The sequence below is a fragment of the Xyrauchen texanus genome, chromosome 15 (genome assembly GCF_025860055.1).
Source record: "Xyrauchen texanus isolate HMW12.3.18 chromosome 15, RBS_HiC_50CHRs, whole genome shotgun sequence".
Classification (NCBI taxonomy): domain Eukaryota; kingdom Metazoa; phylum Chordata; class Actinopteri; order Cypriniformes; family Catostomidae; genus Xyrauchen; species Xyrauchen texanus.
Genome location: NC_068290.1, coordinates 15,468,711 through 15,491,018, shown reverse-complemented (window position 1 = coordinate 15,491,018; position 22,308 = coordinate 15,468,711). Strand labels below are relative to the sequence as shown.

Genomic DNA, 22,308 nt, shown 5'->3' with positions numbered 1-22,308 from the left:
GGATGTTTTTAAGCAGCAGGAACTGGGAGACTAGTCAGGATTGAGGGAAAGATGAATGCAGCAATGTACAGAGACATCCTTGATGAAAACCTGATCCAGTGCGCTCTGGACCTGGGTCCAGTGCGTTCGTCTTCCAACAGGACAACGGCCCTAAGCACACAGCCAATATAACAAAGGAGTGGCTATGGGACAACTCTGTGAATGTCCTTGAGTGGCCCAGCCAGAGCCCAGACTTGAACCCGATTGAACATCTCAGGAGAGATCTTAATATGGCTGTGTACCGACGCTATCCAACCTGATGGCGCTTGAGAGAATGGGAGAAACTAGGTGTGCCAAGCTTGTAGCATCATACACAAAAAGACTTGAGGCTGTAATTGGTGCCAAAGGTGCTTCAACAAAGTATTGAGCAAAGGCTGTGAATTCTTAAGTACATGTGATATTTTTTTTTATTTTATTTTTTTTATAAATTTGCAAAGATTTCAAACAAACTTCTTACACGTTGTCATTATGGGGTATATGTAGAATTTAAGAAAATATTGAATTTAATCCATTTTGGAATAAGCCTGTAACATAACAAAATGTGGAAAAAGTGAAGTGTTGTGAATAATTCCAGATGCACTGTACATCTCATGCCACAAAATTAAACCACAAAGTTTCATTTTCACTGGTTCACTGGTACCAAACTAGTTTATACAGAATATCTGCTCATCTCAATATTATAACATATAAATATTTCGGTACCAAGTCCATACTAAAAATAAAAAAGATGCAACGATACTTTCTTCAGTACTGGTACTTTCTACAATAAGAACTTTTCTATAGTATCGACTCTTTTACAATTTAGTACCAGTACAGCAAGTTGTTTGACTTACAGCTGGCTTACTTTAAGTAATACATAAGACTCCAGTTGTTAAATCTAAATCTTCAGAAGCGATATGAGAGGAATGGGTGAAAAACAGATTCATATTTAAGTCCGTTTTTACTATAAATTCCCCTCCCTGCCCAGTAGTGGTAATATGTGTATCGGTAGCCAGCTGGTACTAGGCAGTGAGTAAACCTGACTCCAGGGATCGCAGGTTCAAATCCCACTCGGGCGGGTCGAGTAATACTGGTGACATATACACAAAGAATGCAAATCCCCAAAAACAAAAGAAGAAGAATGTGAAAGTGAAAGAGGAGATAGTAAACAATTACTTAAATATTTATATTATACTTCTTGTAATGTTTGATGTAACGTTAGGAAGGAAGTAACGAAAGCTGGATCTAGGTGCAGCGAAACAGTCTTTAATATAATAAACAAAGTACAGGATAATGGGTTAAACAGGAGGTCATTACATACACAACTGTAATGAGTAAATGAAAGATATGCAAAACCAATCAAGGACAGCTGGCAGTGATCAGGGCAGGGAATTATGGGAATTGTAGTCCGGGAGGAACAGATGAGACGGGAGAAACTCAAGGCAAACAACAGTGTATCATGACACTTCTGAAGATGGAAGATGGAATATGAATATGGATATGGTTTACTTTTATGCTGCCTTTATGTCATTTTGGAGTATAAAAATTTTGGTACCCAGTCACTTGCATTGTGAGGACCTACAAAGCTGAAATTTTCTTCTAAAAATCTTTGTTTGTGTACAGGAGAAGAAAGAAAGTAATGCATAGCTATGATAATATTAGGGTGAGTAAATTCTGAGAGAATTTTCATACTCTCCCTTTAAGAAACACCCAATGCGTGCATTGCTTTTATTCATTTGTTAATATTTATATTAACATTATAAAATAATGGAGTGTATTCAACAGCATACGTATTTATGTTTTGGTGGTTGGGGTGCCGTGAAAAAAATACTACAAAGGGGACACTATGGTTCCCTATCTGTCACTCGAGCTGAACAGACGGCAACAATCCTGCATGATGAGAACACGGTGCACGCTGTGGCGCCAGGTCTCCAGGCATGTTATGGTTATGACAGATGCCTCCCAGTATGGCTGGGGCACCGTGTGCAATGGGCACACAGTCGCTGGCCCTTGGACCGCCCTGCGACTGTGTTGGCACATCAACTGCCTCAAGTTGTTGGCGGGTGCTACTTGCTCCGAGGAGGCTATTGCCATTGATCCGGAGCAAGCATGTGTTGGTCCAGACGGACAACACTTGTCAAATGTCGCAACTCACCTGTCGTCTCCTCCTCTGGAGTCAGCGGCAGCTCAAGTCTCTGCAAGCCACTCACATCCCGGGCCACCTCAACAACACAGAGGACACGCACACTCGCGGCAAGTTACGCTCAGGGCAGAGTGGAGACTCCACCCTCAGGCGGTCCAGCTGATCTGGAGTCGATTCGGCCAAGCACATGTAGACCTGTTCACTTCCCCAGAATCGTCTCACTGTACGCTCTGGTACTCTCTGACCGAGGCTCCCCTCGGCACGGATGCCCTGGCACACAGCTGGCTCCTGGGGCTACGCAACTGTGCGTTTTCCCCCAGTTTGCCTACTTGCACAGACGTTGTGCAATGTCAGGGAGGACAAGGAGCAGCTCCTTCTGTTGGCCCCTTAATGGCCCCCCCGGACTTGGTTCTTGGACCTCATGCTCCTCACGACAGTCCCCCCTCGGTGAATTCCCATGAGGAAGGACCTTCTTTCTCAGGGACGGGGCACCATCTGGCACCCGCGACCGGACCTCTGGAATCTCCATGTCTGGCCCTTGGATGGGACACTGAAGACTTAAGTGGCCTACCACCCACGGTAGTAGACACGGTCACTCAGGCCAGGGCCCCCTTAACGAGGTGCTTGTTGACTTGAAGTGACATCTATTCTCTAAGTGGTGTTCTTCCCGATGCAAAGACTCCCAGAGATTTGCAGTCGGATCATTTCTTTCCTTTCTGCAGGAGAGGTTGGAGGGACTGCTGTCCCCCTCCACCTTGAATGTGTGTAGCCACTACATCGGCACATAACGATGCAGTAGAAGGTAAGTATTTGGGGAAGCATGACTTAATCCTCGGGTTCCTGAGAGGCACGAGGTGATTAAACCCCCCCAGGTCACACCCCGTTCCCTCGTGGGACCTCGCCGTGGTCCTTTGGGGCCTTCGGGGATCTCCCTTTGAGCCCCTTGAGTCAGATTAGTTAAAGGCGCTCTCTTTAAAGACCGCCCTCCTGACAGCGCTCTCCCCCATCTAGAGAGTTGGAGACCAGCAGACGTTCTCTGTTAGCGAACCGTGCCTGGAGTTCGGTCACGTCATCCTGAGAACCTGACCGGGCTATGTGTCCAAGGTTCCCATGACCTCTTTTAGGGATCAGATGGTGAACCTGGAAGCACTGCCCCAGGAGGAGAAAGACCCAGCCTTGGCATTGCTGTGTCCGGTGCATGCTCTTTGCGTCTACTTGGATTGCATGCTTTAGAAGCTCCAAGCAGTTCTTGTCTGCTTGGGCAGACATCAGAAAGGAAGCGCTTTCTCCAAACAGAGGATCGCTCACTGGGTCATGGATGCCATTACTATGGCATACCATGCCCAGCATGTGCTGCCCCCTGCTGGCCTGCGAGCCCACTCTACCAGGGGTGTAGTGGCTTCTTGGGCGTTGTCCCACAGCGACTCTCTAGCAGACAACCGTAGAGCTGTGGGCTGGGCAACACCTAACCCCTTTCTGAGGTACTATAACCTCAGGGTTGAGCCAGTATCGTCCGTTGTGTTATCAGGTGACACAAACATGTAAGTTCGGGTCAGCTGGCCAGGTGTACCGCTTGCGCATAGCACCTTTCCCCTCCCTTGAGGTGAAGACGTGCGCTCATTTCCCAATTGCGTTCGCAAAAAAGTGTGAATCCTGGACATTTTTCCTCCTTAGCCCAGCAGCAGACAGCAGGCTCAACACCGCCCCAGTACATGCGTCACTTAGACCCCCATATTGAGGTAATTGCTCCACATGTGCTGGTTGTCTAAACAAAGAAGTTTTGCTTTCGCAGTGAAGAAAACAGCATCTTCTCGACATGGCAACAACACTGACCCAACTCATCTTGGCCTCGGCTATAACTAAAATTGTTTGAGGATGGGCCAAATTAGCCCTTAGGCAGGCATTATGCAAATGTGTTACATAGTGATGTAGATACTTTTCAGAAGAAATGGCTGGACTACAATCCAGCCATTTCTTGTAGTTCTTGAGCAGTGTTGTCTGTGGGAGGGAATAACTCCCTTTTGCATGGACTTTGTGTTTTGTAAATTTGCAGATATTTTACATGCACAAAGAGCTATATTACACACTAAAGGAAAGATAAAATCCCAAAAAGCATAATAGGGCCTCTTCAATATGTAGTAATATACAGTATATGTATATAATATATGACTTATTGAACCAAGCTGTTCATCAAAGAAACACTGTATAATAATGATAAAAGCAGCAGTTGCAGCTAAACCAGGCATGCACACCAGCACTCTCATACACAATTACACTGGGACCTAGTAGATAGATTGGTGGTTTGAGCACTGCCTCTGAGAATTGGGGAATGAGCTGAAGTGATGGCCAGAGCATTAACACACAAACACAGTTACACACAAAGGTATAATGAAGATTTTAATTGGCATACAATGAATCCTTTAATTAGCAACTACTCAGTACTGTACTGATAGCAGTGATCTTTTAACAGTCTGTTTAACACAAATGTGCATGCGGTTGTGTGACCCTGGAAAAAGTACTCTAGCATAGCGACACGTTAAAGCATTTATACATCATAGCACAAACACCTACAGTAACTGAAAACAACATTTGTGTCAAAAAGAATGTGAACATCCATTTAATGGAATTAAGGATCATGATCTCCATTACAGTGTGAGTGGGAAGGGTTACTTTGGTACAGAAATTAATAAATGGGATCAACCCTTTGTAAATCAAAGCCCAAACTCATATTTCATCAAACTAATAGCAGCAAAAACAAATGGTCCCTAAGTCAACAATTCTGTTTTGATGATGCGCACACTTGATCACATAAGGATCTATGAGTCATCAAACATGCTACCAATTTAACAGCCTATGCAGCTATCATTGGATTCCAGTGCTCCAAAGCCTATTAAATTGGGTGTAAGGAAGAATCTTGTAAAGCATTAGAGAAAATTACCTTACTACGCCATGTAAAAATGTATTTCTTAATGTGAAAACGGTTGTGCATCCCAGGCCAAAACCCAATTACAACCACTGACAAATCCAGAACCCAGGCAGTCATGCACGTCTCACTCTAGCATGGCCTGCACTCTGCCACTAATCCAAAGTATGTGAAGAAGCCAACCATCCTGCCCTGACATCACACAGAGCATGCTTTCATAGCAAGCCATTGTCCCACCATCTTCCCCCTTTTTGTCAGCATGAAAAATACTCCTAATCTCAACAGAGCTTCCACAACTATAAAACCATTAGTGTCTTCTGGTTTATAGAATATAGGAAGTTTAAAAGTTAGATGAAGGCTTGGTAAAGATGCTTTTTTGAATTTTGACAAAATTATCTTGAAGACAAGATTAATGAGTTGCTGTTGTGTTTCAAATCTGTTATTTTCAAGTTTGCTCATCTACAACTGAGATAATTCTGACACTCTATAGACCTCCATATTTAATGTGACATGAATAAAAAAAGAGGCTGTGAGGGATAGATGTAGTGTTCAATAAATGTACCTTTGTGTTTCTCATTTACAGTGAACTGTCTTTCCAAAATATTTCCAGTGAAATAAAAAATCAGGAAATGTTAAAATAGACCTTTATACAGTACAAACCCAAATAAGAGAAAGTAATGTAAACCTATTCCTTACAGCCTTGTTTTTATTTGTGTCAAATTAAATACCGTCAACCTAGAATAAAGTTGATTAGTGAGAAATGTAGTAAAATGTCTTTAAAATGTATCTTTAAAGGTGCTATATGTAAGACTGACAACAAGCATTTGAAATGGGTAAAGCAGTACAAATTCAAAATATTGGAGAGATGTCTGCCCCACCCCAGACTCGAAGCTCATGTGGGTTGCCAGAATGTTGACATGGAAATTAGCCAACTCAGCATCCGTTTGAAAGTTTTTCTGGGCTTTAAGCTGTCTCCATCTCCAATATTTATCCTTGTTTTACAATGCCTCTGGTCATGGTGGTTTTTAGATGGATGGTGAGGCTTTTTAAGTTGGGTGGAATCTGTGGTTTTTAGATGGATGGTGAGGCTTTATAAGTTGGGTGGAATCTGTTATCTCTAATCCAGTTCATTTGCTGGCTTCCGTGGCAGCAGCATGCAGTGTTGTTTGCCTGCAAATTTGTTCAAATCTGGCAACCCGGCGGTGTCGAAATCCTATTGGTGGGTGGGCAGTGGGCGGGATCACACAGGCCAAAACACAAACAGAAATTCATGCCTGGAATGGAAACTTTAAAGTAGAATATACTGGCTGTAGCATTGTTATTGGAGAAGCCCGTATTTCAACTTAGCATGTTTCCTAATTCTTTAATGACATATTATGGTCATTTTATGATTTAGTACAGTAATAATATTACATATAGCACCTTTAAATATTTTAAATGTCCACAGGCAATGCATTTTGTTGTATGTATTAAAGGGACCTTAATGATTGTGGAAACTCTGTTCTGTACATTTCCTCAGCTTTACTAATATGCAAATGCGGCTGCAGCTTTATTCCTTGGCCTCAAACCACAAGCATTGTTGCTACTCCGCTCATGATCCTTCAGTCACATTTCAAGTTGACTCTAAAACAAGATTTCTAGTGCAATTTGCTCATGAGGTTTGACTTTTGCTCACTCCTGGGCTTTGGGTTTACCAAAAGTGGAATGCACTCACACTCTCAGCCTTTGAGATCTGTCTGCACCGCTGAAATTAGAAGACAGGGTACTGAATCTGTCAATTCTTTCAGGCTTCACAGTGGACAGAATGGATCCATGGAACCCACCCCCTTCTGAGAAATGCCCAACCATGAGACAAGAATGACCTGCTGTTATACATAGCACATGGATGTCTGTGACTGGCCCAACGGCCTGGAAAGTGTATCAACACCCCATTTAGCTAAAATGCTGGGATTTCGGAATTTGTAGGCTAAGAACACAACACATGCAACACCATGTTAAAACAACACCACAACAGTGACATGCATTGTTAGTACTGACATGAACGGAGAGTGTGTTGACATTAAGAAGAATGGAACGAAAATCTAAATAAAAGGCTTACCTGGGTAAGTTCAGGTATATCGTTTTTGTCGATTCCAACTTGCTGTTGGGAGAAAAAGGTGAGGTTATTTGAACTATATTCTGACCCAATAAACACAGAGCGTTCCCCTAACATCAGAGTATGTTCCCATTCTGTTGTTTATTTTGGGAACCAATTACTGGCATTCTACGAATGTTCTTTTTAGGTTTCATTTTTTTAAAACATAAACTTAGAACTGATTGTTAGTTGGAGAACCACTAATTAAATATTCACTTGATATTGGAACATTTTATATTCAGAACAAGATGAATTCTATACTTTACCTCAGCAATTTTGAGGAACTCTGAGACTCTGGTCATTCTTGTTAAGAATCTTTTATAAATTTCCAATGCGTCTTTGCATTGCCCTTTCTTCATCTGGAAAAATTTCTCTAAAAATAAAAAAGGAAATAATACATAAATCAAATTGTGGTTGTGCCATACTGTGGAACAACATCTGAAAACAACATCCCTAACTCAATTTCACAATTTCATTGGAGAAAAACAAAGTCTTGCCTAAGAGATTAATGATCCCGTCATTGTAGCAGGCGTACAACTTGATGAGATCTTTGAATAGCAACAGGAAGGCAGCACTGATCGCTCCATTGACAAGATCTTTTGGATGAACCTGAAAGAATGAAGCAAGAGTCAAAGAAACTCCTGTCACCACTTTCCAGTTATTTGACAGACTAAAAAGCTTTACTGAACATAAAATACAGACTCCATTATGTTTCAAATTGTGAAAAAATCATTACAATGCCAGTGTGACACAGATTCTGTATTGTGTAATATCACTGTTAACAAACTCACGTCAAACTCCAGAAGAACATCAATCTGACTCTGCAGTGTGGGCATGCCTTTCAAGAGCTTGTCTGTAGACATTGTTCTCATCACACCATCAGCTCTAAGAAACACACACATTCACACAAAAATAACTTTTTATATGTAATTGAACATAGTCCTAGAAGACTGTCATTTAATAACAATACATGGGTTTCTAAAACATTCAATGTAATAGAAAAGGACATATATAATTGTGGCAGGGCGGAGGGCAGGGCCGGGTCGTGATCCTACACACCCGGTCCCGTATTAGGCTAATTAAGCCTCCGAGAGGGATAAAGGTCGACTGCAGAGGATTGTGCGGGAGAGAGAGATCGTTAACGAGGCTTAATTAGCCTAATACAGGACCGGGTGTGTAGGATCATGACCCGGCCCCGCCCTCCGCCCTGCCACAATAATATATAATGGGCCCTGGAGAAGTTTTGACATGCCTTGACATTTGTGCTTTTTTCAGTTGCTTAAAAACACATTAATGGCTAAAGTCTGATAACACCGTATTCAGCACAAACTGGGCTACAATAATATGTGAGCAACATGTATATACAGGTTTGTTTTTTTGAGAAAATATTGTTTATGCATGGTTTTTGAAAAAACTAATATTTGAAGTCGGTGAAATAAGGCCATATAACACATACTAAACATTTGTCCACAAGATTTTGAGAACTAGATTTTGTAGCCTAGAGGTTTTGCTACAAAATGATGTGAAACCCATCCTGATCACTCATTCATACAAAACAATATACTAATTTAACTTTTGTAAGACAATTTTAGTGTTAGAAAGGTCATATGCGAGGAGGCGTGAACTATATATGAATATTGAGGTGATTCACACCTGAGGAGACAAAAGACCCCTCCCCTGGGCCTATCAATGAGGAATGTGACAGAAAGAGAATGAATGTGAGGAGACTTAATGATCAAAATCAAGTTTGAAGTTAAAAGAAATAATCTGACAATACATTTTCTTTACATAAAGACTTTACTTAATTTAAGACCTACAATACCATTTAAAAGTAGTCTCTTCTGCTCACCAAGGCTGCATTTATTTGATCCAAAATACAGTAAAAACATTGTGTGATCTCTTTTTACATTTAAAAGAACAGTTTTCTATTTGAATATATTGTAAAATGCAATTTGTGATCAAAGCTGAATTTTCAGCATCATTACTGCAGTCTTCAGTGTCACATGATCCTTCAGAAATCATTATAAGATGGTTATTTTAAGTTATATTTATAAGTGCATTTTACTCATTTACACCTGAACACATATTTGCAAGCACAAGCATTGATGATAAACACTAGTTAAAATATAATCTAAACATTCATATAATTTTATATCATATTACATATCATATTTATATCTAACAGCATACAATTGAAATACATGCTTTAGCCAAAACAGCATTTAAATGTAACTAAAACTTGCTTATTAGGACATATTTCAAATTTCAATACTCTGAATCCTGGCTGGCAAGTCTGTAAACAGTCCCAATACGTACATGTTTACATAAAATAGCATGTCAACTAATGAAAACTAAATGACTTACTCGTCCGAAATCGTATCCTTGGCTGGATCAAGTCTCTCTTCAAAATACAAACGTTCATCGGAGTCTCGCTCTTCTTCTAAGGAAAATGTTAACTCTTCCTTCCTATCCAGGAGTTTCCTCGCCTGTGTATCGTTACAAACGCGCAGTAAAGTGAATGAATTGTGTTTACATCAAACCTCACTGTCGGGGAAGTTTATCATTTGCCTTGATCGCTTCAGCACATTAGCGTATGAATGGATGGGTGCTGGTGGGTGTGATCACATTAGTTATAATGAGCTGAGCCAGGAACACTGTACATCGCTTTGTTTCATACAGATTACATTGCAGGAGAATATTTGTTTTAAATTTGAATTGTTTTATTTAAAAGTAGAAATCTTAAGCTTTCTTTAGACATATGTTTGTGTGATAAGTATTTGCAGAGTTTCAGTTAATTTTTGTGACGTGTTTCAGAAATATGCTCATGGAGACAGATACGTCTGATAGCTCACCCTTTTTATTTTCTTTATTTTACAAAAGCACAAGGTTTTGTTGTTATTGTGAGTGTACACAAATAAAAGTAGACCCTTTATAGTCTCTAATGATGTCTTATATCTAAAAATGATGGCGTATTTTAAGTTGTTTCTGCTGTAATGACGAAAATATCCAGCAGGGCATGTCGGCGTGTCTGTCGATCCCAGAGGGTTAATGAGAACATGAGCATTGCTTTTTAATTGATCTGCTAACTTCCCAAAGAAAAATCTTTTTTTATGGCATAATCTACAATCACGTTATTCATTGAAACAGCACAATGATAACTCAATGTGATTTCAGTTATCGGATCACTATCGGATAATACTTCACTGCATTAAATGAGTCTTCCCTTGTGAAAACAAGCTTAACTTAACCTGACATTTAGCTTTGGTGGCCTGACTGTCAAAGTGATTTGAATTAACAATCAATGTTTTTAAATATATTTAAAATATATTCAACATAAAATTCATATGGGAACATGAACAGGCTCATTCTCAAACTTGCTCCTCATGTTGGTCCATCCAAACCTGTATCACTTGTTATACGCCGTATGGCACTATAATAGTCTCAGTCACTATTCGCTTTTTGATTTGATTTGGAACAATATTAGGGTGGGTAAATTGTAAATTTTTTGGGTTACTTTTAGTTCCTAGACCACTAGATTAAAGCTGTCATTGTGTGAAGGATGTATGAGATGGCTCAATCAGCCAATTTGTATGCTTTAGCTCTTTCATTGTCATGTGTGTGCAGTGAGATCTTGGTTGCCAACACAAGAAAGCCTCTGAGTTATGCCCCTCTTCACTTATCAATAGTTTAGTATTCCACACACACACAAAGGTACCAAAGGAGGAGGTATTCTTGTAAAACAACTGCTCTGCCATCACCAATAGGCTCTTTTCCAGGGCTAGCGGTTTGTTTGATTTCCCAGCATCATTCTCAAATCTGTTACAGCTTGGTAGCACTCCAATGTACTTGCCACATTTACTAAGTCTAGGGTACAGTCATACAGCACAGGAGAATGGGTGATTTTATGGTGAGCTTATTTACCCTTTCTTCACTCGGCCAAAGTCGAAAGCCATCTGTCTGTAGGCAAAAGCCTTTTCATTCAGGTACCTGCTGTAACGTCTAATAAATGTTGACATGTCATAACCTGAAAGGAAAAGTCTTTATAAATTAAAACTTGGACATGTTTTCTAAGTCAGGTTTAATAGTTATAAATACAGTACTGTGCAAAAGTTTTAGGCACTTGTGAAAAATGTTGCATAGTGAGGATGTCTTCAAAAATAATTACATAAATAGTTATCATTTATCAATTAACATCATACAAAGTCCAGTAAACATAAAAAAGCTAAATCAATATTTGGTGTGGCAACATTTGCATTTAAAACAGACCCAATTCTCCTAGGTACACCTTTTCTTGGATGTTGGCATATAGGATGTTCCAAGCTTCTTGAAGAATTCACCACAGTTCTTCTATCTATTTAGGCGGTCTCAATTGCTTCTGTCTCTTCGTGTAATCCTAGACTGACTCAATGTTCAGTCGGGGGCACTGTGGGGGCCATAACATCTGTTACAGAGCGCCCTGTTCTTCTATTATAATATTTTCTATTCGCAAAAGTAATGTTTGGGAGTCTAAAATGTATTTTCCTATCGACACACTAAAGATGAATATATAAATAACCATCTTAAGACAAATGTTTTGTGAAACATCTTAAGTGCCTAAAAGTTTTGCACAGTACTGTACATAATTCCAAAAAAATGTTTGGGAAAATTTTAATGCAGTGGACTCAATACAGTAACATAGACCATTGGAAATCAAAACTCATTAAAAAAATCTGTTAAATTGTCATACAGTGCAATTGATTAATAATCCAACAACTTTCCATTGTACTTTCAGTTATGTCATAGGAACAGATTCTGTCTGGTTGTAGAATTCAGATCAATGAATGATCCAGTCTCACAGGACATGCTAACACTAAAGGTTAGCTAGCACTGCACAATTACTCACCATGGGAGCCAGTTTTGTCCAGAAAATTACTAAGATTGAAAAGGGTGTTCCTGGAGGCCAAGAACTGGATGAATCTCTGAAAAAAAAAAAAAATGTAACCTTTTAAAATGCATAAAAATTTCACAAGGTGGCCATTTTTTTAATACTACAAAAATATTTATGGTTATACTTACATTGTACATTGAATAATTCGAATTCAGATAAATTACAGAAGACACACAATATTTCAACACTGTCCTCATAAGATCAAATTTTTGTTTTAACAACAATTGACCAACAATGTATTATGATGGTCTCATTCTAGAGAGATGTGTAAAATAACTGCAGTGAAGAAACAAAATCATTTAAAAAAACTTTATTTATTGTATTCACTTAAACCCCAATAAAGTAGTTAGTGGGAGTGAAAACAAATAAACTCAAATCTGAACATAAGGACAGAGGCTTTAAGAAAGACCAGCACACAGGATTAGTTTAAAATTACATTTATGTGCTCCAACACATTTAATGAAAACCAAGGCAGGGCCTGAAATTCATTTCTGAAAATGAGGGGGTATTCCCCCCTTACAGAGCTCATATGGGGGGGGTTACACACTTTGGGGGGGAATAAAACACCTAACAATAATGTCATGTTAGACAATGGGGATATAGTCAGAAGGAACCAGTGTCAGAAATAAACTTTTTTTGGGGGCCTGGGTAGCTCAGCGAGTACTGATGCTGACTACCACACCTGGAGTCGCGAGTTCGAATCCAGGGTGTGCTGAGTGACTCCAGCCAGGTCTCCTAAGCAACCAAATTGGCCTGGTTGCTAGGGAGGGTAGAGTCACTTGTGTCCTTGTGGTCGATGTAATGTGTGTGGATGCCACGGAGAATATCATGAAGATACGTCTCCACAGTAACGCGCTCAACAAGCCACGTGATAAGAGTCAATACGCCACCACAAGGACTTAGAACTCATTGGAAATTGGGCATTCCAAATTGGGGAGAAAATCACAAAGAAAAGAAATAAAGTTTTACATTAAGGGGCAATAATTCCAGGGGCATTTTTTACCTTTACAAGGGCAATTATTTTTCTGTTCTAACCTTTATAAAATTACCTTTTATCATTTTATGTTAGAATTTAAACAATGAATTTAATTTGAAAAATGTTTCAATAATTACAAAATTGCATGTTATGTACATTGCATAATGTACATTGTTACTAAAACTTTTTTCTTATTAACATATTTCCAAACATTTTGGCTATTAAATTAACATAGCCAAAAAAACTAATGCACCGACAAAGAGGAGATGACAGCATTTCTCTGAATTTGGAATGCGGAGCTAAAAAAAACTTAGCAACTCCATCATGCCAGTTGAATAAAACACAAAAAATTTCAAAATGAAAATGAGTCAGAGATTTGATTCATACACTAAAAGTGATTAATGTACAATTATTATTGCATCATTATTATTCATTAAGTTTTATTTAACATAAAGGCTATTTGTCCAGATATTATTTTGGTTAATATTATTATTAACTACATTGTAGCATTTGGTTACATTATATTTTGTGTTCTTTCAGAGCTGATTAACTAAAATAAAATAAAATTGAATAAAAAACATCCATCCCTTCCACACTTTTGCCTTCTAGCAGGTGAGGAAGCATTTCAAACAGAGAGATGCATAAGTGAGATGAACCGATGGGCAGGTAAGTAGACTATAGCACAGGGAGTGACAGTGTTACTTACAAGGACAGTATATTTTGAACAAAAGGACCGAACAGTCACGTAACCTGGCGTGTGAGCACGACACCGAACTGCTGCAGAGCATGAGAAGCAAGTGCCTGTTTGTACGCGTTTATGGCACGAGCATCCTCCACTGACTGTGCACAACGGACGACATGAAACAAATTATGTTCAGTGGAAATTCCAAAGAATATCACAATGTATGTATTTAGAAGAATACCTATAGGCTATCAGATGCTATGAATAAAACAACAAGAACTCTTTGCAGGGGCATTTTTTGCTCCCATATTTTGTATTTAGGGTGCATTTATGCCCAGAGCCCCCGTTAATTTCCTACCATGGATAGAGAGATGGAGATGATAGATGTAACAGGTGTTTAAGTGTCTCTCTTCACCATGCAGCTGGTACACAAAGCCTTTTTTGTCAAATGTGCTGCATTATGAATGATGATGGGAGGTCCAAGATATGAAAGGCATCAAAACTATGGATTGCTCCAACATCACGCTTGCAATGTTAACAGCTTTAATCATTATTAACAGGAGCGATAGTTTTATTTTTTCACTTGCTAATGGAGACGCAGTTGCACGTGAAGAGAGGGAGAGATAGAGCGGGTTTAATCACACATCTTCAGGAGTTACATTTTGATACAAATACAAGTTTATTGATTTGATTTGTTCATCTGTATCTATTGGTTTAATAATTCGCAGCTGCATTGCGAAGCGAAAAAAAATGTGTGTGGGAATCTCCCGCGCTATGAATGTGGAACTTGTGGGAATTATTCAAATTGTGCGTATCCCTTGCCAAATTTCAGGATTGGCAAGGGACAAAGAAAAGGGCAGCAAAAAATAATTTAGCTTATTTTTTCACTAAAGAAAATCAATAAACAGAAAATTGGGCTGTGTACACAAAGTTCTTAATGAAGGGACAAACCAAATCTCAGCATGAAAAAGCTAGCATCACATCATTGTTCACATTGGTTAAATTGATGTGTCTGGTGATCAATACAGGGGCTTGTAGGGGATGTAGCGTTTCCCCTTGTACTTACAACATCTAGGCCTACATATGAAACTTTTTTATAGTTTTAAAACCATGGGCATAATGCACCTATTTTTTTTTAGGGAGCACCAGTAGCAGTTCTGACTCACTTGGTGATCTAGGCAAGATGAGACATGGCCAAACCAAAAAAAGCACAAAGCAAATGATCTGTGGAAGGGGTGACTCGACTGAACCTACCAAATTTAAACACTTTTTAATTGGATCACAATTGAAGCACATGCACCCTCAGTTTCAGTGAAAATAATGGGTTATCTTTCCCTCGTAGCCTAAGCAAACTGTAGAAGCACATGACCTGATGTTCTCCACCACAATTAATGAGCAAATATCAATGAAATTTAAATATAAAGGCCATGCTCTTTATCTCCAGAGTGTTAGTATAAAGTCTAATCACTTCCTGTCTGAGTAGCAACTGCACTTCTGTTTCTACTTTATTTCTCTTCCACAAAAATGAATTACGAAGCAGACCCTTCTGTCCCCTTAGAAAAAGCAGTCTGGCAGGAACTGGCAGGTCACATTCATAATTGAATTGCCCACTTTACTTAGAATAATGCAGTGAGCTCATATATTATTAGTTATTGCAGTAGTCAGCAGAATGGAAGGGAATGAATAATAATAGTAATCGAATTTGTCTGGTTGTTTGGAATACTTGATTTTGATTAGTCAATCACGACATTCAGTGGTGAAATATTTTTGTATAATGACCGCTAAGCTGTACATTTTACCATTGTCCATGGCAATGTACCAGTGCTACTTTCATGTCCCTCATAACCTCGCACCATTTTGCAACTGGCAACATTATATTAGTATATTATTATATTATATGCCTTGGAGAACTTCTGTATTATCTTAATATATATGGTAAGCATTAGGGTTATTATAGTTTTGAAAAATTCATGTTTTTATTTCATTTTGTATTTTGATTTTCAATGTCAGTTTTGTTTTAGTTAGTTATAATGGTTCGTAAATTTATTTTTTTTGGCTATTATTAGTTTTAAAAAATATTGTATAGTTTGTATAAATATTATCTGTAAAACTTAATATTAAAGTTGTATTTGTTAACCATGTACAGGGTATACACAAATTTTTCAGACCCCTTCATTTTTTACAGAAATTGTATTATAATTATTATTTATATTATTATGTTGTGTGCTAGCTGCCTTGCTAACAATTAGTTTACGTCAGACACTGGATTGATTCCAGCCGCACCGCAAGACTTCATGACAACAGTTGCGCCCTCTCATCATCTCTAGTGAAGAATGCGATAGAACAACAGTGATGTGGACAACAGCTCTGATCTTTCTGCGCTGTAATCTTGAATATTGTTCTCTGGCACCAAACATGAATCATTTCTGCCCTGTACCGCTCCACACGCTTTGCCTCTTTTCCCTGCATGTGTGTAGACATGAAGTGCCGCATGAGTTAACATGGTTTCAAAGCACCTTTCAGACCATAACGTTTTTTCCTTCTAAAGGTATCTTTATTAATCAGCATGTTACGAGCCTTTAATAATAAACAAATCGATTTCTGTTCTAATTTTGTGAAAATTAATTAGAAGTCTGGAATGGATAAGGAAATACTAAAATTAATAGTTGGTAGACTAGTCTCTCACTTTAATGAAAATATACAAAGGTTTTTTACATTTTTTTGTTAAACTTTTCTCAATTTTCTCTCGGGACACCCCTGAACCCACATTCAGCATCATTCCACAGTCACAAGGGCTTTTATGCCCCATACTTTGGTATCTGAATCTAAAGAAATATAAAAATATTTCATTTTAATGTAAAGATATTACAACAAATACTGGACTGCTGTCACTATGCTTCAGAACAAACAGATGATCATTTAACATTCATTTTCAATTGGTAAACGGTAAAAGATGGTAAAATTGGTAAAATATCCTGCAGACCCCACTTCTTTGGCCGTCTCTGGACACCCTGTGCAGTTTTGTAGAGACAATTTTGACTGTTTAGAATTATTTTTTTCTTCTTTTCTTCCATCAACTTTGAAATAAAAAAAGAAAGTGCAATGTGTAAATGTATATCATGATAAATATCGATATCGAACAATATGAAAAAGATTATCGTGATAACAATTTTGGCCATATCGCCCAGCCCTATCAGAGAGACTTAAAATAATGTTTGAAAGTTACGAATTTAAGGCAGAAATATTTTACTATTGCATAATCTAATATACTAAAATATAATATAATAGCTATACAGGTAGGCTGGTTTACAAAAGAAGCAAAAGAAAACAAAACATGGAAAAAGTTCAATGGATCAAAAGTAAATCAGACAAATAAGAGAGATATATTTTAGTTATTTAGACATATTTTGATCATTAAAATATAATTTTAATTATTTTACATTTTATACTTTTGTATTTGACTGTCATTCATATATTTTGAAGCCTGAAAAGGAAATCATATACCCTTATTTTATTATATGACCCAAGCTAAATTTGTATAAATGACATAGTGAGTTTGTATGATAATTAATCATCATATTCGTGAAACACCTAAAACAGACAATTAATCATCATAGTACTAAAACAATTGATCGTCATAATCACAATAATATTTTGACAATAATATTCTAATAATTTTCATTATTAGATTCCTACCTTGTGAATTGTTTTGTTAAAAATGTGTATGAAATTGGAAACAGCTTGTATCATTATTAAAAATGTGATTTCATGACATCTAAAATGTGATTCAAATTACAATATACTATATTGTGTGAATATACATGAAGATGTTCTCTCTCTCTCAGTTTGCTTAATATATTTTTTAGCTGCATTATGCTTACATGTCGTCAACATCTGGCAAGTAAAAACTCAAATTAACTAGCCAATGATGATTCTTTCTCCAACATGATTGTAGAGGGTTGACTAGGAATGTGCAAAACAAAACATTTTGTGCAAAACAACCAATTTTCATAATTGACTAGTCGGTCAGTTGTTTGAACGACAAGTTGACTAGTCTAATTAATCCTAATGAAGGATAATGTCTAATTAAGCTTGATTATGTTCATATGACCCCGGTCAGACAAGTTTCAGAGAGGTATACGGATGCTAAACGCAGCACTTTCACATGGTAATGAACGTATATTCAACAAATAATAAGACTAACTAACATTATCATCATATTGCACAAAACTATCAAAGTAAGAAAAGTAAGAAATAAGATAAGCAGAAAACCGCTTATGCACATCCTGAAAACAGAATGGCACACTTTAACGTAACTTGAGTTCTTCAACGATCCATGTTGAGCATTCAAAAGCGCAGAACTGCTAAATAATATTGCAGGTACACATCTATTTCACAACATCAAGCACTTTAAACCTTTTTTACTGCAACTATTTATTCAAGCAGTGTTAGACGAATTCAGAAAAATGATGTGCTGTGCTGACTATTAATCACTTTTAAGCACAACAAGTTCTCTTTACGCAAAAACCCTCTCCAAGAAGTTGCGTCTCTTAATTAATTTGAGAAATGCATCCCCCATTAAAACCACTATCACTAAAACATTTTATGTCAGTTGTTTGAAAACTAGTCGATTAGTCGTCCACCCTGGCACATCCCCAACTATAACTAATGTAGTCAACACTGTCAGCCTGAAGTCAACTAGTCACTTTTCATGTGATTTACAAAACGCTTATGTAGGAAATACAGGTTGTGTATGGGTTGTGGATTTCCGAAACGTAGGGAAGTCTCATTTATATTAATGAGGATAACAGTTTATCTGACCAATCAGGTAGTTCTTTCCTGAAGAATATAATTGAATTGTACATTCAGTTTTCACTTTATTCTTTCCCTGCCATCCTACATTTTGTACTTTCCCAGCCCATGTGTAAGCCCGATGGCACAAAAAGTGAAGTGGCGCAAATGTCCTTTAATAAAAATGACACAGATGCAATAGTAACCTCGAATAGGCTATATGCAAAGTGGCCTTGAAATATAACAGAAATACTAGTGCTAGTCATAATCATTTAAAAAGGCACCTGCTACGGTTAGTAAGTGATTTTCAACATGATCAGTACAACACTGTGTGTTCGGACATCTGACCAGTTGCTGTTCATTCCTTCGAGAAAACGATTCGGCAACAATTAGAAAAGTGCTTTCAGTTGGAGTACAATGACATGATGGAATGCATCCCCATCCTACATGCTAGATCCCGTGTCCACCCATAATCATCTGTACAAGCTGCTGCAAGAAGATGGGGGAAGCGGCTGCAGCTACAGGTAGTCCTGGCTACAAAAATTTTTTCAGACACTTATGTTAACTTTTAGCTACGTTAAGGCTGGAAATATTACATCTACCTATTGTTGTACAATTCTAATATAAAGGTGCTTACGAGGAGTTAACATATTGGTTGATGTTCATTCATCTGTTCCGTTCACATTCAAAACAATGCTCAGACTGACCGTCACTCATAATTTCAGACAGTCAGAAACTATGTATGCATGTTTCCATGGCAAACCTATGAATAGTCAACTCGACTAATGGGCTTGACTTATCAACTATTACATTTTTTTTGTCAAGCAACCCCTAACACACACACACACACACACACACACACACACACACACACTTCAACTGAGCATTTGAGTTTCTCCACAGACTGTAGAGGCTATATGCAATTTTCAATCAATCTCCAATGTCTCTGTCACCACAAAGTGCCAGCCTTGAGTAAATTGCGTTTTCATAAACGAGACTGAAACATCTGCCCACCTGTCTGTCTCTGCTCCTATTGTGAGACTGATGGGTGTGATAACAGTGATAAGTGGAAGTGAGTGACGCTTTAAATGCAATAAGGTCTGTGGATAGCTCCTCGGAAAACCGTTAAAACTCAAGGGAAGATTCCAGAAATATTTTAGTCTTAGCTTTAAACAACGCTGTTGCTGTAGGTTTAATTTCATGCAGACCTTGCATTTCTGTATTCAAACCTGCAAACACCTGCATCCCAAGCCAGAATCAAAGAGAGCAATTTGGGGCTAAGCTTTTAAACCACTTTGTAAGTTGTATTTTTGAGCCATTTCATACATTCTGTGTCTTAATCAGGTCTGTGAAGTAAGGTCGCATTGCCCTCAGCTTTGAACACAACACAACAGAACATTTGTCCGCTGTTTTAAACATGTGTTTAAATTGCATGTCGATAATATTGCCTTAAAATAAAAAACAAAAAATGTGCTTCTTTTCTAATTTGTAGATTTGTTCTTGCTATGCCACAAAAAATTACAGGGATACAAACTCATGTGGGGTGAAAAAGTTAAGACAAATCACTGGTCCATGAAAATGTTTTTAAAGAATAAGCTAAATGCACAAATTCCAGCTATTTTAGTGATTCAAGTTTATTCAAGTTTACAACTGTGCAGAATTAGCTGCAAAATAAAAATATTTTCACAAAATGTCAAAATGTGTTATATTTCATTAACTGATTCGCTCAGTGACCCCTTCAGGAAATGTCACTAGGTGGTGACAAATGAGCATCTTATATGCTATGAGTGAGTCAGTGAATCATTTTGAGTGGTTCATAACCGAAATTTACCAAGAGACTTTATAATGTTTAAGCATTAAAAGTACAAAGTAGATCTATAATCTTCCTTTAGTCTGAGCATTATTTTTCATCCAAAAAGACAACAATAATAGTCTAATAATAGTGAGTTTCAATAACTTCTTCACCTACTCCTTTATTAAAACTTGCATGGTTACAAATCTACTGACATCAGTATAAGAATTATAAACACAAAGCAGATCAGAAAAGACCACAATAATAGACAAATAATAATCATTTTGAGTTTCAATAATGTTCTTTCATCACAGTAAAGTGCATTTCACATGAGTTGAGTCAAGGCGTCAAAGCTCCGTTCAACGCCAGTGTCAAGTGGCGCATTACAATGCACATGACAAGAGTTGCAGAAAGCGTCACAGAGGAGCGATTTTACGAGTTTGCCACGTAAAAAAGCAAGAGGTGTGCACAATAAACATTGAAAACATGTATTTGGAAGAGAGATAAAAAGCTTTCAGTTGCTTTGATTGCAGAAAGTAATAAAATGACTCGTTTATGTTTAGGTTTAATCATTTTCTTGGTGAATTTAATTTAGTTAAATAACTGGAGTCTCTGATATTCGTAAACAATAAGGTAATAAGTAGGGCTGTCAATCGATTAAAATTTTTTATCAAATGCATTACATGATGCTCTGATTAATTATTCATGATTAATCACATTTAATCGCATATACAAATATTTGCTGAGAAAGCCCCTCTTATAACAATAATTCAATATATAATGATGAAATAATTATACATAGGTATCTTTAAATATTAAAAGGTTTTATATATATATATATATATATATATATATATATATATATATATATATATATATATATATATCAGATAATTCAAATGCATTACATTCTTGTGGCAGAAGAGTTAATCATTGGTAAGATGATACAAAAAAACGGCTTTAGAATACAATGTATTGTTTACTACCATATTATTGAACATAAGCCAATCATTGGCACACAGTTCACAGATATCCATTTCACAGGTGAATTTGTCAATTAGTTCAAGATTTATTATGAGGGCTTGTTTAAGGACCAGTCAATTTACACCTGCGTCAGACATGCTTGTGTAGCGTCTCGGGTGCGTTGCATCATAAACATAAAATTTTTAGGTCTCTGTGTCAAATTAAATATAGTTTAATACTTAGAACACATCTTGAGATTCCTCAAAGTTCAAATTTGCACTCCATCAAGTGTTTTGAATGCAAGAACATAATGCATGTTTGTTTTGTGCTGTCTGATTGTTTTCATCACTGTATAAACTGTGCATTGCCACACAGCTGAAATGTCAATTACTGCCCTCTGGAGTAAACAGGTGGTACTACAAGCTTGCATTTGCATTACAATCCGGGGGCATTGCGATTAATTGCGTACATTTTTTTAACGCGTTATTGTTAATAAAATGAATCGCACTGAATTAACACGTTAAATTGACAGCCCTAGTATTAAGGTATTTAATTAAAAGAAATTATGAGACAGTTTGGACAGTTTTTAAATATTTCTTGTTGCTTAGTACTCTCAAAGACATTATTGGTGAAGCAAAAACGTGTGTGAAAAACACTTTTGTGTAAAGTGGCGTCACTTCATAGACTTCAATGTATTCTGCAGCGCTGACGTGAGTCATGTGAAAGACCCTTAACGTGTATAAATATCAGTCACTTTTGCACATAAACCATTGCTTTTCACTAGAGATGCACCGATTGCAATTTTCTTGGCCGATTCTGATTTCCGATTTGTTTTGCAAGTGTGACCTGCCAATACCGATTTTCTTTCTAAGAACTATTATTGACCACATATTCAAACAAAATCTACCTTTCTTCAATGCAAAATTGTATTTTCATAGTAACATAAATTATTAAACATT

The 22,308-nt window shown here is 37.5% G+C and overlaps 1 protein-coding gene across 8 annotated transcripts in view; it reads right to left on the bottom strand.

Moving 5' to 3' along the window:
• LOC127655911 (clathrin coat assembly protein AP180-like) overlaps positions 1 to 22,308 on the bottom strand; it is an 87,583-nt gene that overhangs the window by 39,735 nt on the left and 25,540 nt on the right. For all 8 annotated transcript variants that reach the window (XR_007972116.1, XR_007972117.1, XM_052143969.1 and 5 more), the window contains 6 exons: positions 12,101 to 12,176; positions 11,140 to 11,242; positions 8,010 to 8,103; positions 7,716 to 7,827; positions 7,485 to 7,591; positions 7,183 to 7,224 (listed from right to left, as the gene is read on the bottom strand). Coding sequence is in view for 6 of the 8 variants with exons in the window: in XM_052143969.1 (XP_051999929.1) it covers positions 7,183 to 7,224; positions 7,485 to 7,591; positions 7,716 to 7,827; positions 8,010 to 8,103; positions 11,140 to 11,242; positions 12,101 to 12,176 (534 nt within the window). In the remaining 2 variants the exon portion in view is untranslated. The remainder of the gene's footprint in view (positions 1 to 7,182; positions 7,225 to 7,484; positions 7,592 to 7,715; positions 7,828 to 8,009; positions 8,104 to 11,139; positions 11,243 to 12,100; positions 12,177 to 22,308) is intronic.